We start from the raw sequence: 20764 nt of genomic DNA, 5'->3' as shown, positions 1-20764 counted from the left end.
ATTCTCAAGAGGGTAGGACATTTAAAGGGTACTGTATAGTGTATCACTCACTCACCACATTAGCGATGTCCTAGAGGCCTTACCTTTTGTCTGTTGTGTCTGTCTTGTGCTTGCAGAGGAGGAGCCCCAGCCCAGACACCTGGAAGATGGAGCTGAGGTGAGAGTCGTGGGTGGTGAAGTTGCCAGACCCATCTCCTGGCAGGTAATAACATGGGGATTGGAATGCTATTCATATTTTATTTTACATGAAGATAGTGGTAAATACCTACAAGACCCATTTCCCAAAAGGAATAAAATAAATAATAAATTAAATAAAAATGTGAGTCAGCATAGATATGCATATCTGGAGGAGATTTTTGGAATCTAATACTGTTATTCCTTGTGGAGCTGCTGGGAATATCAGCCTTGTCATTTAGTTACTCATAGAACTACTGCAAATAATATGTCAACCATTTACAGTAAACAGTGAGGTAATTGTGTGTGAGGGAATGATGTCATAGATGGCAGCTAAGTAAAGAAGGTCATGCTAAGAAGGTACAGTTAGCTCTCTCTTGTTTTGTAATTAAGTAGCCCTGGCTTGTGTGAGCCAATGACAGCTCATAGGTGCAGGAACCTATCTCATGTTTCTGTAGAGTGAGGCAGCTTGATGTGCAAGTACAGCCCTTGGACAGGACGCTACCCACTGGGCACACCGCGTCATTTCAACTTGGATAATATTTGGTTGAGCCGTTGATCAATGAGATTTCAACCTATATCCACCCACTCAAAAATACAGCCAAAAGTTAGTTGTATTGACAATGTGTTGTCACTTTGCTTTCAACCATCTAAAAGCACAACCAAATTCCAATGGAAAAACAACGTCATATTTTTTTGTTAGTTGTCACCCAAATGTCTGTCACTGGGCTTTCAACCATTTAAAAGCACAGCAAGGTTCAAATGGGAATACAATGTCAGATATTTTGTTTATTACTACAACAAATGAGTCACTGTGCTTCATCTAATAGCAGAACCAAATGACCTGGTTTGACATTGAGATTACTTAAAAAGTACATGGTGCAATTGATCAATGTAGTTTGAGATTCCGCACAGATTTTTTACACTATTTGTGAAAATATGAACAGATCTAATAGTTATTTATTGTATATATTTTTTTATATTGAATTGTGTTTGGTTGTCAACGCAACCAGATATCAACAATTGAAGGAGATGTATCTTCTGATTGGATAGTTCCATTTGAGCCACTGGCTTCATCTGTCTTTAATTCCAGTTTGTTTACAAATAAATCATTGATATGTTGGATTCACGTCTTCATCTCAACCAAAAAATAAAAGTTAAAGAATAAGACTAAATCAACTCAATCAATCGTATTTAGAAAGCCCTTTTTACATCAGCAGATGTCACAAAAAGTGCTTATAAAGAAACCCAGCCTAAAACCACAAACAGCAAGCAACGCAGATGTAGAAGCAACATTTTAAATGCACTTTAAATTAAGTTTGATTGGATTTAGTCCTATTCTTTCCCTTTGTTTAATGCTAACGTCCAGCTGGGTTCGCTTTCTCAAACCGGGGCCAGATCCTGCCCCAGGACGACCCCTGCAACATCACTGGACGGGGACGCACAGCTTGTGATCAAAGCAAATGTAACAGTAAGTGAACTGGTAAATAATGGACTTTTTGGCAGAGGTTCATTGAAACGGAGGGAGCATATGCCGCCCAGTGGTAACTGAGCAGTAGTTCATCTTCTGAATACCTACTGTATCTTACTGAATGCTTTCATTTTGACATCAGTAACTGCTCTTGTAATCGTAGTCAAATGCATGAGATCCTCTCGCTCTTCAATGTTTTGGGTGTGTGGCTCTTAGAATCGATGTTAATCATGTCCTTCCTGGCTGGAGGTAGCCTGTCCTCATGAAAGGGTAGACTGTACCTGGCCATGCTGGACTGGAGCACAAGACCTGCTCCCGTGGTAGCTGGTGGGGAGGTAAGGTCAAGACCACCATGGTCTGTGATGGTGGGTCTCTCTCTGGGTGCCTGGTGAACAGTCTTCCCAACACAGCATTGCTGTAACACCTCTGTTGTGGAAAGGTTTCCCGGACACAGACATAGCCTAGTCCTGAATTTTAAAGCCATTTCAATGGAAATTCTCCATCGAGCAAGTTCAGGACCAGGCTTAATTTGTGTCTGAGAATCTGCCCTCTAGAGTTTAAAGAGGGAGAGCGACAAGATATCTATGTAATGTAATCTTGCATTACTCATCTCGTCTGTATATACTGTATTTTATATAATATATTGCATCTTGCCTATGTCGCTCTGTCATTGCTCATCCATATATTTATATATACACTCCCGGTTAAAAGTTTTAGAACACCTACTCATTCAAGGGTTTGTCTTAATTTTTTACTATTTTCTACATTGTAGAATAATAGTGAAGACATCAAAACTATGAAATAACACATATGGAATCATGTAGTAATAATGGTTTGGGATGAGTCGGACTGCAGAAGGAAAAGCAGCCAAACAAGTGCTCAGCATATGTGGGAACTCCTTCAAGACTGTTGGAAAAGCATTCCAGGTGAAGCTGGTTGAGAGAATGTCAAGAGTGTGCAAAAAAAATATATATATTTGGATTTGTTTACCACTTTTTTGGTTACTACATGTTACATACTACATGATAGTACTGCTTGCATCAGTTACTTGAAGTGGAATCTGAGTTCGATTTAGTCATGGCTCTACGTAGTACTGTGTGCCTCCCTTCCCTTGTGAAGAGACCTCTGGTGGCATGTCTTGTGGGGTATGCATGGGTGTCCGAGCTGCGTGCAAGTATTTTAAGCCTTAGCCCCACCCATCTCTTTAAGATTCCCATGTGAGGTCATGTGCTAAACAACCAAAGATTTCAAGACTAAAGCTGGTTTATACGATGTCTATCGACAGTTGTCACGGTGACATCATGAACATTCTATTGTCATTCTATTGTCATCCGACATAAGTTAGCCCTAAATATTTACAAAACTTAAAGCATTGTATTTGAGACACCATTCACTAAACCTCAACTACATCTCATAATGAATAATAAAGCACTGATCTGCCTTAACAAGGAAAATTCGGCTCTTACGGCTGGCCCTTAAATGTACATGGAGAACTAACATTAATGATATGCATGTCAATCTCTCATGGCTCAAAGTCGAAGAGAGATTGACTTCAGCACTACTTGTTTTTGTAAGATGTGTTGACAAGCTGAATGTATCGAGCTGTCTGTTTTTAAGAGGGTGTGAACAATGCTGAATGGATGTTGACAAAGAAGAGCTCTCCTAGTAGGTGTACCAAAAACATTCAAGGGCCATTTTCTCAAAAGTGAGATTACAAGTTTATCAACTTTTAAAGCAGAATAACTTTCCCATAGTTCTTCAACTGTTGTGTATGATATACAAGTCCCTCCTTTTATCCAATGTAAAAACACAATTTCAAACTTTTCTACATAAGACTGAATCGAGCCGGTAGGTCACATGTATATAATTCCTGTAAGAATGTAGCACATGCCCTTTGAGTGTCTGTGTTCCAATGGGAATTTCCATGTTTAAAGTGCCACCATTAGGTAAAAGTTTTTTTTCTTTAATTTTGTAACAGTTATTAGTGACATATTCTGTATCATACCTTTCAAATCTCTTTATCCCAACATGGGGACAATTGGGGGGACCCCCAAATCAAGAATGTGTTTTGGTAAATTTCAGCGTTTTTGGGGTCTGCTGCATCTCGGGCTCTGTAGTAGTCACATTGTTTCTGACTCCTTTCTTAACTTTCTAACAGTACTAAGTATGAGTTTGTAGGACTTGTAGTTTTGAAAGCTAAATTTACTTTATGAGGGTAGTATACAATATTATGCATTGTTTAGAAAATGCCACTAGAGGGGGTCAGAGTTTAAATAGATCATCTCTTTCATAACTCAGACATGTAAATAATCATGACATAAAAATCCCACCAGTGAATTCAAGTGACGAAGAATATCTTCAACGAAAGAATCGGGCATTAGGAAATACACTTTCTTATTTACATGTAAGCAATACAGTATTTACACAAAGTCCAATTCAATGTTTGCACATGTGTTCGATTTCACATCAGAGGAATGCTGTACGTCACAGTTTTCCTCATATCTCAACGTTCCACATTGGTTAACTACATTTATTGGTACGTGTTACATCCACGGACGTAGATCTCCAATAACGTACATAAAAGGATAAAGTTATATAAAGTAAGGCACAGACTTGTAGACATGTTCTCTTTAGAAATATGTAACTAAATATGAACAAACTCCAGCTACGTCCCAATGTCCATTCTAGCACACTGTAAATGAACCCCTAAAAACGAGTGCCAGATCACAATGTCTGCTCAATATTTGGACTCTTCTTTTTTTTTAATGATCTTTCAAACCTCACTGTACATTTAACAGTTTAGTGTGACTTATTTTGCCAGCAGATTTCTTTTTGACTTCTCTGATATAAGGTCAAAGGGTATATGGGAAACGGGAGAAAAAGGAAAATGACTTTTTGTGAAGGAGGTTGTTCCAAGTATACAACGTCAAACTTAGCACCTAACTGGAAAGAGAGCAAGGTATTTACTGTTTTTCAATATCGGTCTTATTTCAAATCTTTCTAATTATTTTGAACGGATACTGAACGGATATTTGTGTTGTAACTGATGTTCTAAAGTCTGCTAGCAATATGACGTTGTAGCCTAGCTCCACTGTTTGTGCTGGCTAATATATTAGTTAATTTTGCGCCACATTAGCAAGCAATTAGCACGTAATCAACTATTTGGGGTAGACATTCTCATGCACATTGATGCATTTGATGTATGAAGCACGTTAATGTAAAGTTGTGTAAAAGTGTATTGTTTGTGGACTGTATTGTAAGAGCATTTTTGGTTTGTTTCTCCATCAGCTCTTACGGTGTGTTTATGGAAATGGTAGTGCATTAAACATTCATGAACCATCAGTTTGAGAGTTGACCATTCGTTCTGCTGCGGATGCTACACACACACACCACTGAGAATGCATGCCCAATACATTGCTTCACTCCGAGTGATGGATATTGCAACAGAGCCCCAGGTACTCAAATGAGGCCAAACACATGACTGAAACAACAGTCACCATGACATCTGAACTCCTTTATCATTACTGGGTCTTAGAAGTATCCGTCTGCTGTGCCCTTGTAGCACAACCTCAGCTAATGTAGCAACAACGTGCTAATGTTCACCAATACACAGCAAAGACAAAGATATCGGTAAGCTGTAATAGGGCATTTCATGAAAGGTATAGAATAGGTCAGTTGTGTATTGTGAAAGTGACCTATATAAATTAGTAAAAGGTCCCAGAACTGTCTGTGCTATCGTGTGAAATCTCAGTCATACCAAACTTGTTATTCCTTGATGCCACAAACAGACTGGTACCCAGCAGTGTTCATTTTGGCATCTATTTTAGATTTAGTTTGTCTTTTGACTAAAATGGCTTTTAATTTTAGTCACATGAGTCATTTTATCCTTCTTAGTTTAAGATTATCAGTCTAAACACTGGACAATTTATGTCTGGTTTTAGTCACCATCATTTTAGTCAAGGCATTTTCCATTAAATAATTTATATTTAGGCTACCCTTAACTTCCACCATGTGCATACTCTGTGAATCAATTGAAAAAGGGGAGAATCTGAGCTTTGCCAGAATTAGAATTATGGCTGTACTCCTGATATTCAGTAAATAGCAGTAGTATTTCCAATCGGGTAAAAAGTAACTGCAACTCGCATTTGCGGAACGCGAGAGTAACAACACAGATGAATATCAGCGCAAATGGCAAAATATAGCTTTGGATGTGATCAAAGCAAAAATGGACAGTTTGAACATTGGTTCTTAACAGAATAGAGGTTAGCTACAATTTAGAAGTTCCCTGCCTGCGCATCAGTTCAAAAGAGAGACGATTGAAGTGACCGCCGGGAGCTGTGTATGCTGGAAAGGCGGGCAGGGCTATAATAAACTCAAGTAGCCTGCGCACATGAAAGACGTTCATTCTGTCAGAGAGACGAGTGCTTCAAAGGCATGCATGCTTCTGATTGGACAAAACAGATCAGAAGGAGCGTCATGTCAAATTGAATGACCATTAGTCCCAGGTGAACTTCTCATCTTATATTTAGCGTCAACTAAAATGACGAACTATTTGTAAGTTGTTTATTTTCTCGTCTTCTTATAGTCTTAGTTTTAGTCAGGAAAAATCAGTTGTTGCCGAATATTTTTCGTTATTGTTGACAAAATGAACTCTGCTAAGTTCATAATAGTTAGAATCAGTATATGTATCGGAATGCTGCCCAACAATTATTGTTACAAGTCTTATCTCTGACTGAATGAGAGGAGTAAATACTGCATACAAGATAGGGGACTCTGTCCCAATTATCTCTCCTTCCTCTCAAAGTGTGCACTTGTTAACTTCCCTTCACCAATATTAAAGGTAATGACTGGTATAATTAATTAAACCATTTTAGATTTGTGGGAAGTAGTGAACACTTCAGGAGAAAGCAGACATTATTGGGATGTACCCAGAGAAAGCCCTGATGGGAGGAATAACACTAGGGCAGCATCCCAAATAGCACCCTATTCACTACACACACACTACTAACCAAAAGTAGTGCACTAAAGGTCTATAGGAAATAGAATGCCACTTGGGACACAAACTTACTTGCAACAGAAATGAAAATTCATGTTTTTTTTTAATTGGACAACTTGAGAAAGTCTCTCCATGTTTCAATCTGTTTTCTTCTGTTTGGGGCCTAATTAATAGATCCTGATGGTCCTGGGCCCATTTATCAAGGTGGGGTGTTGATCTAGAATCACTGTTCTCCCTGTCTATAATAATCTGTTTCATTATGCAAAAATTGATCTTAGATCAGCACTCCTAATGGGAGACGCTTGACACATACGGCCCATGATCACACCATGCCTTCTACAGTCTCTAGTTTGGGGGCTATGGGTATGGTATCAGCCACTGGGAGTCTCTCCTGTTCCTGGCAGGCCACCTGGTAATCCTGTAGGACCTTCACCACGGCACTGTGGCCAAACTGCATGGCATCATCCAGAGGAATGTTTCCCCACCTGGAGGGAGGTGGTAGAGATAAGACAGAAGCTAGATGAAGCATGTCAGAAGTTACAAAAAAAAAAAAAAAATACCTTTCAATAAAGACAACGGCCACAAAGGACCGAATGAGATGGAGAAATAAGACATGAGAGGCTGGGAATATAGTAGCTAAGAGATGTTGTTAGGTTGGAGGAAATGTCAATAGATTGCTATAGGTGGATGAATGAATAAATACTACCGTACCGGTCTTTCACAAAGGGGTTCACTTTGCAGGCGTCTGTTAAGAACCGTACCACATCCACATGGCCTGAGGACAAAGCACAAAAGAGGTATCTTAGCCCGGTAACACTTGCTAAGAGGCACACATACATAATTCCTGATGATACACTTCTACTGCATTATAACACTTGCTAGAAGCTGTAATAACAACTCATAAGTATCTACAACATCACTATGAAGCATTATAAGGCATTTGATTGAACCTTTATTTGATCAGGGAATCATACAGAGGAGCCCTGAATTACATAAATGACAGAAAACACAAACTTCAATATAAATACAATAATAAGGTCCTCAATCAGCTGTCTGAATGACCAAATAGGCACCAGAACATCACATTCATCATTAATAAGGTCCTCAACCAGCTGTCTGAATGACCCTAGAGGCACCAGAACATCACATTCATCAGTAATAAGGTCGTCAACCAGCTGTCTGAATGACCCTAGAGGCACCAGAACATCACATTCATCAGTAATAAGGTCCTCAATCAGCTGTCTGAATGACCCAAGAGGCACCAGAACATCACATTCATCAGTAATACTACGGTCCTCAATCAGCTGTCTGAATGACCCCAGAGGCACCAGAACATCACATTCATCAGTAATAAGTTCCTCAATCAGCTGTCTGAATGACCCCAAGAGGCACCAGAACATCACATTCATCAGTAATACTACGGTCCTCAATCAGCTGTCTGAATTACCCCAGAGGCACCAGAACATCACATTCATCAGTAATAAGGTCGTCAACCAGCTGTCTGAATGACCCCAGAGGCACCAGAACATCACATTCATCAGTAATAAGGTCCTCAATCAGCTGTCTGAATTACCCAAGAGGCACCAGAACATCACATTCATCAGTAATAAGGTCCTCAATCAGCTGTCTGAATTACCCTAGAGGCATCAGAACATCACATTGAAGAACATTTTGAAGAGCCAATGCCGCCAGTGGAAAGAAACTCACCCTCACCAGCAGCCACGTGTAGCGCGGTCCTAGAGTCATAGTCCTTCAGCTCCATGTCCATCAATGACAGAGCAAACCTCAGAGGATAGGAGACAAGCTATATTCTACATAGTATTCCTCATTTCAAAGAGTTATTGTGAAGGATTAGTAGCGAGGAGAGAGAGTGACATCAAGAGTTACTGTGAAAGATTAGTAGCTAGGAGAGAGTGACATCAATAGTTACTGTGAAGGATTAGTAGCGAGGAGAGAGTGACATCAAGAGTTACTGTGAAGGATTAGTAGCTAGGAGAAAGTGACATCAATAGTTACTGTGAAGGATTAGTAGCGAGGAGAGAGTGACATCAAGAGTTACTGTGAAGGATTAGTAGCTAGGAGAGAGTGACATCAATAGTTACTGTGAAGGATTAGTAGCGAGGAGAGAGTGACATCAAGAGTTACTGTGAAGGATTAGTAGCGAGGATAGAGTGACATCAAGAGTTACTGTGAAGGATCCGTAATTAGGAGCGCGAGTGACATCAAGAGTTACTGTGAAGATTTAGTAGTTAGGAGAGCGAGTGACATCAAGAGTTACTGTGAAGGATCCGTAGTTACTTGAAGATTTAGTAGCGAGGAGAGAGTGACATCAAGAGTTACTGTGAAGGATTAGTAGCGAGGATAGAGTGACATCAAGAGTTACTGTGAAGGATCCGTAATTAGGAGCGCGAGTGACATCAAGAGTTACTGTGAAGATTTAGTAGTTAGGAGAGCGAGTGACATCAATAGTTACTGTGAAGGATTAGTAGTGAGACGAGAGAGTGACATCTACAGCATGTGACTTTGTGGTGAAACTAAGTAAAGCATAAACCCTCCTTCTGTAGACTCCTTGATTTGGTATTTTACCTTCTGAGGGCTGACACATCTCCACTGTAGGCTGCAAACATCAGGCTCACCACAGACTTGTTCTACAGATATAGCAGAGATAAATACACCTTAGACTGGGCGGGATACCGGTAGACAACACCGCCCCCATGTCAGTCATAGTGCTCATCATAACAAGAGCAAACTTCAACCTCAATTTATGTTCTAGCAAATATGTTCAATTGTTGGTATGTTTACCTTAACAATTCCACAAAAACTACCTAATACACACACATCTAAGTAAAGGGATGGAATAAGAATATGTATGTTTATATATTCGATTTCTATTCCTTTACTTAGATTTGTGTGTATTAGGTAGTTGTTGTGGAATTGTTAGATTACTTGTTAGATATTGCTGCACCTTCGGAACTAGAAGCACAAGCATTTCGCTACACTCGTAATAACATCTGCTAACCATCTGCTAAAATTGGATTTGATTTTCATAAAACGCTCATAACTCTCAAAAGCCCTTACCCTATCATCCCCGTCCTGCCTTCGAGGGTCCTGCTTCTTGACCAAGTGTCTCAGGTTGTCATAGTTGTGGAAGTTAAACGAAGACACCAGCTCCTGCAAGACCAAGACAGAAAAAAAGCAGATAGTTTATGGGGAAGCGAAAACACGATATGTGTTACATGTGGTTAAACGCTATTTAAAGGAGTACCGATACGAGGACTTGGTAACACAAAAACCTCGGCAAAACACATGAATACGGAGTGCACAAGCATTTCTCCCTCCTGTACATGCATGTGTTTACTCTGTACAAGTCATTCAGTCTTTGTGTCATACATCATGTGTAAAACGGGTTACCTGGCAGAAGTGTATTCCTCGGACACTGTTTCCAACTCTGTCTAATGGAGGAGACCAACACATCACTCCCATGACGTTAGGAACCACCAACAGAACTGCTCCTGACACCCCAGACTTAGCAGGCAAGCCCACCTGGGAGAGAAGCATACAGGGGCCATACAGGGTATGGTAAAAGTGTCCGTTATATCATCCAACTAAAGAAAAAGGTGGCCTTCATTTGGCAAATAGATGTTTGAAAAGGTTTACTCGACTATTAATACAGGGTATTTAAAACAGTTTACTAAATGACTAATACAGATACAGTGTATTCAGGAAGTATTCAGATCCCTTCACTTTACGTTACAGCCTTATTCTAAAATGGATTTAAAAAAAAATGTCCTCAATACCCCATAATGACAACGCAAAATAAGGTTTTTAGACATTTTTGCAAATGTATTAAAAATAAAAAACAGATACCTTATTTACATAGGTATTCAGAACGTTTTCTATGAGAATTTGAGATCAGGTGCATCCTGTTTCCATTGATCATCCTTGAGATTCCATTGATCATCCTTGAGATTCCATTGATCATCCTTGAGATTCCATTGATCATCCTTGAGATTCCATTGATCATCCTTGAGATTCCATTGATCATCCTTGAGATTCCATTGATCATCCTTGAGATTCCATTGATCATCATTAATTGGAGCCCAACTGTGGTAAATTCAATTGATTGGACATGATTTGGAAAGGCACACACCTGTCTATGTAAGTTCCCACAGTTGACAGTGCATGTCAGAGCAAAAACCAAGCCATGAGGTTGAAGGAATTGTCCGTAGAGCTCTGAGTCAGGATTGTGTCGAGGCACAGATCAGGAGAATGGTACCAAAAAATGTCTGCAGTATTGAAGGTCCCCAAGAACACTGTGGACTCAATCATTGTTAAATGGAAGAAGTTTGGAACCACCAAGACTCTTCCTAGGGTTGGCCACCTGGCCAAACTGAGCAAGAAAGTGACCAAGAACCCGATGGTCACTCTGACAGAACTCCAGAGTTCCTCTGTGGAGATGGGAGAACCTTCCAGAAGGAGTCTCTCCAAGAAATGGCCATATCACAGTCTGCCGATATATGGACTGCCCGATCAAGAGGATCCTCCTGGATGATGTATTTTGAGAGAGTGGTAAGCAGCCTGAAACTGCCGTAGCCATTGCACGGATTGAGGGAGACAATGCCATCCTGTCTGATGTTCAGACTCTGCTTGCAGATGTAAGCGAAGAAATCCGTACTGCCCTGCTCACTGTTGCTCCAAGCCGTGGAAACTGCAGTTCTGAAATACATCAAGAAGCCTGAAGGACTATGGTGTCATCACTACCATGTCTCGCCACCTTGGCCTGGATGAGGGCAAGGTTCTTGGCAGTCTGGTGAAGTACACTTCCAAGCAAGGGCTTTGGGATAGAGATGCAATATGGCAGTCGTGCCAACATATCTCATCATCCACCTGGTGGAAGGGACTTTGTGGATCTGAGGCTGTTTCCCCTGTTGCCTCCAACATCCTCCAAATCCCACCAACATCAGCCGCCTCAGAGCGCAACTGGTCCTTGTTTGGAAAATGACAGTGAAGATGAGGCCTCAGAGTCTGATGTTCAAGAGGTGGACATTGAGGAGGTCCAGGGAGAAGACACAAAAGCCTGAGAAAAAGACAACCAAAGATTTTGTTTCTAGACTATCATTTTACAGATATATGTTGAAAATGTTTTTGGGAGATGCAATGGATCATTGGGGATCATTCAATATTCCCTTTCTTTAATTTAATTAAAGTTCAATTTGTACTAAATTGTTTTTTAAATGTTTTTAAAATTTCTATTGGAAGGATTTAATATGTCTACTTATGATAAGGTACAATGATTATGTTTCTGTCTCCATATGATATGGTAAATATATTCAATGCAAAAAACATCTACATTTAAATGGTATTAATATTTATTTATATTTCCGTTAATTCCCACAGAAAGTTTCCACCTCTAAATATACCCCAAATTGTGCAACCCTACTGAATACTTACAGTGGGGCAAAAAAGTATTTAGTCAGCCACCAATTGTGCAAGTTCTCCCAATTAAAAAGATCTTTGGAGGGAGTTGAAAGTCCGTGTTGCCCAGCAACAGCCCCAAAACATCACTGCTCTAGAGGAGATCTGCATGGAGGAATGGGCCAAAATACCAGCAACCGTGTGTGAAGACTTACAGAAAACGTTTGACCTCTGTCATTGCCAACAAAGGGTATATAACAAAGTATTGAGATAAACTTTTATTATTGACCAAATACTTATTTTCCACCATAATTTGCAAATAAATTCATTAAAAATCCTACAATGTGATTTTCTGGATTTTTTTTCTTCTCATTTTGTCTGTCATAGTTGAAGTGTACCTATGATGAAAATTACAGGCCTCTCTCATCTTTTTAAGTCGCAGAACTTGCACAATTGGTGGCTGACTAAATACTTTTTTGCCCCACTGTATGTAAACGTGATATTTTCATTTTTTTCTTTGTCATTATGGATATGGTGCGTAGATTGATGAGGGAAAACAAATCTAAAATTTTAGAGTAATGCTGGAACGTAACAAAAAGTAGAACAAGTGAATGGGTCTGAATATTTTCAAATGCACCGTACATAGGTAGTTGTATACCTTTCCCTACTATATCACTACTATAAGACTACTGTTTAACTACTATATGGCTACTGTACAACTACTCTGACTACTATATTACTACTTCATCTGTAAGTCTTGTCCAGGTAAAGCCCCGCCTTATCTCAGCTCACTGGTCACCATAGCAGCACCCACCCATAGCACGTGCTCCAGCAGGTATATTTCACTGGTCATCCCCAAAGCCAATTACTCCTTTGGCCGCCTCTCCTTCCAGTTCTCTGCTGAAAATGACTGGAACGGACTGCAAAAATCACTGAAGCTGGAGAGTCATATCTCCCTCACTAGGCTTTAAGCATCAGCTGTCAGAATAGCTTACAGATCTGTTATAATCTCCACCCGGCACAGCCAGAAGAGGACTGGCCACCCCTCATAGCCTGGTTCCTCTCTAGGTTCCTTCCTAGGTTTTGGCCTTTCTAGGGAGTTTTTCCTAGCCACCGTGCTTCTACACCTGCATTGCTTGCTGTTTAGGGTTTTAGGCTGGGTTTCTGTACACCACTTTGAGATATCAGCTGATGTACGAAGGGCTATATAAATACATTTGATCATTGCACCTGTACATAGCCTATGTGTAAATATCCCATCCAACTACCTCATCCCCATGTAATTTTGTTGTTGTTGCTCCTTTGCACCTCAGTATCTCTACTTGCACATTCATCTTCTGCACATCTATCACTCCAGTGTTTAATTGCTAAATTGTAATTATTTCAAAACTATGGCCTATTTATTGCCTTGCGTCCCTAAACTTACCTCATTTGCACAAACTGTATATAGACTTTTCTATTGTCTTATTGAATGTACATTTGTTTATTCCATGTGTAACTCTGTGTTGTTGTTTGTGTCGCACTGCTTTGCTTTATCTTGGCCAGGTCACAGTTGTTAATGAGAACAACTTCTCAACAGGCCAACCTGGTTAAATAAAAACCTATATGATGACTGTATAACTACTATAAAACTACTTTATGACTACTATATAACTACTTTGACTACTATATAACTACTTTATGACTACTATATAACTACTATATGACTACTGTATAACTACTTTATGACTACTGTATAACTACTTTATGACTACTGTATAACTACTTTATGACTACTGTATAACTACTTTATGACTACTTTATGACTACTTTATGACTACTGTATAACTACTTTATAACTACTTTATAACTACTATATAACTACTTTGACTACTATATAACTACTTTATGACTACTATATAACTACTATATAACTACTTTGACTACTTTATGACTACTGTATAACTACATCATGACTACTATATAACTACTTTATGACTACTATATAACTACTTTGACAACTATATAACTACTTTGACAACTATATAACTACTTTATGACTACTATATGACTACTATATGACTACTGTATAACTACTTTATAACTACTGTATAACTACTATATGACTGCTATACAACTACTTTGACTACTGTATAACTACTTTAAAGCTACTTTGACTACTATATGACTACTTTATAACTACTTTGACTACTGTATAACTACTTCATGACGACTATATAACTACTTTATGACTACTATATAACTACTTTGACTACTTTATGACTACTATATAACTACTTTATGACTACTGTATAACTACGTTATGACTACTATATAACTACTTTGACTACTTTATAACTACTTTGACTACTGTATAACTACTTCATGACGACTATATAACTACTTTATGACTACTGTATAACTACTTTATGACTACTTTGACTACTTTATGACTGTATAACTACTTTATGACTACTATATAACTACTTTGACTACTTTATGACTACTGTATAACTACATCATGACTACTATATAACTACTTTATGACTACTGTATAACTACTTTATGACTACTATATAACTACTTTATGACTACTGTATAACTAGTTTATGACTACTATATAAACTTTATGACTACTTTATGACTACTTTATGACTACTGTATAACTACTTTATGACTACTATATAACTACTTTATGACTACTATATAACTACTTTGACTACTTTATGACTACTATATAACTACTTTATGACTACTATATAACTACTTTGACTACTGTATAACTACTTCATGACTACTATATAACTACTTCATGACTACTATATAACTACTTTATGACTACTGTATAACTACTTTGACTACTTTATGACTACTATATAACTACTTTATGACTACTGTATAACTACTTTATGACTACTATATAACTACTTTGACTACTTTATGACTGTATAACTACTTTATGACTACTATATAACTCCTTTGACTACTTTATGACTACTATATAACTACTTCATGACTACTATATAATTACTTTATGACTACTATATAACTACTTTGACTACTATATAACTACTTTATGACTACTATATAACTACTTTATGACTACTATATAACTACTTTATGATTACTATATAACTACTTTATGATTACTATATAACTACTTTATGATTACTATATAACTACTTTGACTACTATATAACTACTTTGACTACTATATAACTACTTTGACTACTATATAACTACTTTGACTACTATATAACTACTTTATGACTACTATATAACTACTATACAACTACTTTGAATACTGTATAACTACTTTAAAGCTACTTTGACTACTATATGACTACTTTATGACTACTATATAACTACTTTGACTACTTTATGACTACTATATAACTACTTTGACTACTGTATAACTACGTTATGACTACTATATAACTACTTTGACTACTTTATGACTACAATATAACTACTTCATGACTACTATATAACTACTTTGACTACTTTATGACTACTGTATAACTACTTTATGACTACTATATAACTACTTTATGACTACTATATAATTACTTTATGACTACTATATAACTACTTTGACTACTATATAACTAGTTTATGACTACTATATAACTACTTTGACTACTATATAACTACTTTATGACTACTATATAACTACTTTATGACTACTATATGACTGCTATACAACTACTTTGACTACTGTATAACTACTTTAAAGCTACTTTGACTACTTTATAACTACTATATGACTACTGTATGACTACAGTATGACTACTATATAACTACTTTATGACTACTATATAACTACTTTGACTACTGTATAACTACTTCATGACTACTATATAAACTTTTGACTACTATATAACTACTTTTACTTTATGACTGTATAACTACTTTATAATAACTCCTTTGACTCTTTATGACTACTATATAACTACTTCATGACTACTATATAATTACTTTATGACTACTATATAACTACTTTGACTACTATATAACTACTTTATGACTACTATATAACTACTTTATGACTACTATATAACTACTATAAACCACTTTATGACTACTATATAACTACTTTATGATTACTATATAACTACTATACAACTACTTTATGACTACTATATAACTACTTTATGACTACTATATAACTACTTTATTTATATGACTACTATATAACTACTTTATGACTACTATATAACTACTTTATGACTACTATATAACTACTTTATGACTACTGTATAACTACTTTATGACTACTGTATAACTACATCATGACTACTATATGACTACAGTATGACTACTATATAACTACTTTATGACTACTATATAACTACTTTGACTACTGTATAACTACTTCATGACTACTATATAACTACTTCATGACTACTATATAACTACTTTATGACTACTATATAACTACTTTATGACTACTGTATAACTACTTTGACTACTTTATGACTACTATATAACTACTTTTGACTACTATATAACTACTTTGACTACTTTATGACTGTATAACTACTTTTGACTACTATATAACTACTTTTGACTACTATATAACTACTTTGACAACTATATAACTACTTTGACTACTATATTACTTTGACTACTATATAACTACTTTGACTACTATATAACTACTTTTGACTACTATATAACTACTATACAACTACTTTGAATACTGTATAACTACTATATAACTACTTTGACTACTATATAACTACTTTGACTACTATATAACTACTTTGACTACTATATAACTACTTTGACTACTGTATAACTACTTCATGACGACTATATAACTACTTTATGACTACTATATAACTACTTTGACTACTTTATGACTACTATATAACTACTTTATGACTACTGTATAACTACTTTATGACTACTATATAACTACTTTGACTACTGTATAACTACGTTATGACTACTATATAACTACTTTGACTACTTTATGACTACAATATAACTACTTCATGACTACTATATAACTACTTTGACTACTTTATGACTACTGTATAACTACTTTATGACTACTATATAACTACTTTATGACTACTATATAATTACTTTATGACTACTATATAACTACTTTGACTACTATATAACTAGTTTATGACTACTATATAACTACTTTATGACTACTGTATAACTAGTTTATGACTACTATATAACTACTTTATGACTACTATATGACTGCTATACAACTACTTTGACTACTGTATAACTACTTTAAAGCTACTTTGACTACTTTATAACTACTATATGACTACTGTATGACTACAGTATGACTACAGTATGACTACTATATAACTACTTTATGACTACTATATAACTACTTTGACTACTGTATAACTACTTCATGACTACTATATAACTACTTCATGACTACTGTATAACTACTTTATGACTACTATATAACTACTTTATGACTACTGTATAACTACTTTGACTACTTTATGACTACTATATAACTACTTTATGACTACTGTATAACTACTTTATGACTACTATATAACTACTTTGACTACTTTATGACTGTATAACTACTTTATGACTACTATATAACTCCTTTGACTACTTTATGACTACTATATAACTACTTTGACAACTATATAACTACTTTGACTACTATATAACTACTTTGACAACTATATAACTACTTTGACTACTATATAACTACTTTGACTACTATATAACTACTTTGACTACTATATAACTACTTTATGACTACTATATAACTACTTTATGATTACTATATAACTACTTTATGATTACTATATAACTACTATACAACTACTATACAACTACTTTATGACTACTATATAACTACTTTATGACTACTATATAACTACTTTATGACTACTATATAACTACTTTATGACTACTATATAACTACTTTATGACTACTATATAACTAGTTTATGACTACTGTATAACTAGTTTATGACTACTATATAACTACTTTATGACTACTGTATAACTACATCATGACTACTATATAATTACTTTATGACTACTATATAACTACTTTATGACTACTATATAACTAGTTTTGACAACTATATAACTAGTTTGACAACTATATAACTACTTTGACTACTATATAACTACTTTGACTACTATATAACTACTTTGACTACTATATAACTACTTTGACTACTATATAACTACTTTATGACTACTATATAACTACTTTAAAGCTACTTTTACTACTATATGACTACTATATGACTACTATATAACTACTTCATGACTACTATATAACTACTATATAACTACTTTATGACTACTGTATAACTACTTTATGATTACTATATAACTACTATACAACTACTATACAACTACTTTATGACTACTATATGACTACTATATGACTACTGTATAACTACTTTATGACTACTGTATAACTACTTTATGACTACTGTATAACTAGTTTATGACTACTGTATAACTACTTTATGACTACTATATAACTACTATATAACTACTTTATGACTACTGTATAACTACTTTATGATTACTATATAACTACTATACAACTACTATACAACTACTTTATGACTACTATATAACTACTTTGACAACTATATAACTACTTTGACTACTATATAACTACTTTGACTACTATATAACTACTTTGACAACTATATAACTACTTTGACTACTATATAACTACTTTGACTACTATATAACTACTTTGACTACTATATAACTACTTTGACTACTATATAACTACTTTGACTACTATATAACTACTTTGACTACTATATAACTACTTTGACTACTATATAACTACTTTATGACTACTATATAACTACTATACAACTACTTTGAATACTGTATAACTACTTTAAAGCTACTTTGACTACTATATGATTACTTTATGACTACTATATAACTACTTTGACTACTATATAACTACTTTATGACTACTATATAACTACTTTATGACTACTATATAACTACTTTATGATTACTATATAACTACTTTATGATTACTATATAACTACTTTATGATTACTATATAACTACTATACAACTACTATACAACTACTTTATGACTACTATATAACTACTTTATGACTACTATATAACTACTTTATGACTACTATATAACTACTTCATGACTACTATATAACTACTTTATGACTACTATATAACTACTTTATGACTACTGTATAACTAGTTTATGACTACTGTATAACTACTATATAACTGACTTTATGACTACTATATAACTACTTTGACTACTATATAACTACTTTATGACTACTATATAACTACTTTATGACTACTGTATAACTACTTTATGATTACTATATAACTACTATACAACTACTTTATGACTACTATATGACTACTATATAACTACTTTATGACTACTGTATAACTACTATATGACTGCTATACAACTACTTTGACTACTGTATAACTACTTTAAAGCTACTTTGACTACTATATGACTACTTTATAACTACTTTGACTACTGTATAACTACTTCATGACGACTATATAACTACTTTATGACTACTATATAACTACTTTGACTACTTTATGACTACTATATAACTACTTTGACTACTGTATAACTACGTTATGACTACTATATAACTACTTTGACTACTTTATGACTACAATATAACTACTTCATGACTACTATATAACTACTTTGACTACTTTATGACTACTGTATAACTACTTTATGACTACTATATAACTACTATATAACTACTTTATGACTACTGTATAACTACTTTATGATTACTATATAACTACTATACAACTACTATACAACTACTTTATGACTACTATATGATTACTATATGACTACTGTATAACTACTTTATGACTACTGTATAACTACTATATGACTGCTATACAACTACTTTGACTACTGTATAACTACTTTAAAGCTACTTTGACTACTATATGACTACTTTATAACTACTTTGACTACTGTATAAATACTTCATGACTACTATATAACTACTTCATGACTACTATATAATTACTTTATGACTACTATATAACTACTATGACTACTTTGACTACTATATAACTACTTTATGACTACTATATAACTACTTTATGACTACTGTATAACTAGTTTATGACTACTGTATAACTAGTTTATGACTACTTTATGACTACTATATAACTACTTTGACTACTTTATGACTACTTCATGACTACTATATAACTACTTTGACTACTTTATGACTACTGTATAACTACTTTATGACTACTATATAACTACTTTATGACTACTATATAATTACTTTATGACTACTATATAACTGCTTTGACTACTTTATGACTACTATATAACTAGTTTATGACTACTATATAACTACTTTGACTACTATATAACTACTTTATGACTACTATATAACTACTTTATGACTACTATATGACTGCTATACAACTACTTTGACTACTGTATAACTACTTTAAAGCTACTTTGACTACTTTATAACTACTATATGACTACTGTATGACTACAGTATGACTACTATATAACTACTTTATGACTACTATATAACTACTTTGACTACTGTATAACTACTTCATGACTACTATATAACTACTTCATGACTACTATATAACTACTTTATGACTACTGTATAACTACTTTGACTACTTTATGACTACTATATAACTACTTTATGACTACTGTATAACTACTGTATAACTACTTTATG

General features: G+C 35.0%; 1 protein-coding gene across 6 annotated transcripts in view; it reads right to left on the bottom strand.

Moving 5' to 3' along the window:
- Nucleotides 1-6725: 6725 nt before the first annotated feature.
- The window catches only part of LOC112246286 (glutaminase kidney isoform, mitochondrial-like), a 37866-nt gene continuing 23827 nt past the window's right edge, over nucleotides 6726-20764 (bottom strand). For 5 of the 6 annotated variants that reach the window (XM_042324841.1, XM_042324842.1, XM_042324843.1 and 2 more), the window contains 6 exons: nucleotides 10053-10184; nucleotides 9720-9812; nucleotides 9228-9289; nucleotides 8349-8425; nucleotides 7353-7416; nucleotides 6726-7126 (listed from right to left, as the gene is read on the bottom strand). In XM_042324841.1, the coding sequence (XP_042180775.1) occupies nucleotides 6964-7126; nucleotides 7353-7416; nucleotides 8349-8425; nucleotides 9228-9289; nucleotides 9720-9812; nucleotides 10053-10184 (591 nt within the window). In that variant the 3' untranslated portion in view covers nucleotides 6726-6963. Of the gene's footprint in view, nucleotides 7127-7352; nucleotides 7417-8348; nucleotides 8446-9227; nucleotides 9290-9719; nucleotides 9813-10052; nucleotides 10185-20764 lie in introns of those variants that run through there. The other variant, XR_006083809.1, reaches the window with a different exon arrangement.

The sequence above is a fragment of the Oncorhynchus tshawytscha genome, linkage group LG07, assembly GCF_018296145.1.
Source record: "Oncorhynchus tshawytscha isolate Ot180627B linkage group LG07, Otsh_v2.0, whole genome shotgun sequence".
Lineage (NCBI taxonomy): Eukaryota > Metazoa > Chordata > Actinopteri > Salmoniformes > Salmonidae > Oncorhynchus > Oncorhynchus tshawytscha.
The sequence above is the reverse complement of the archived record's forward strand: the minus strand, read 5'-3'. Positions and strand labels throughout refer to the sequence as shown.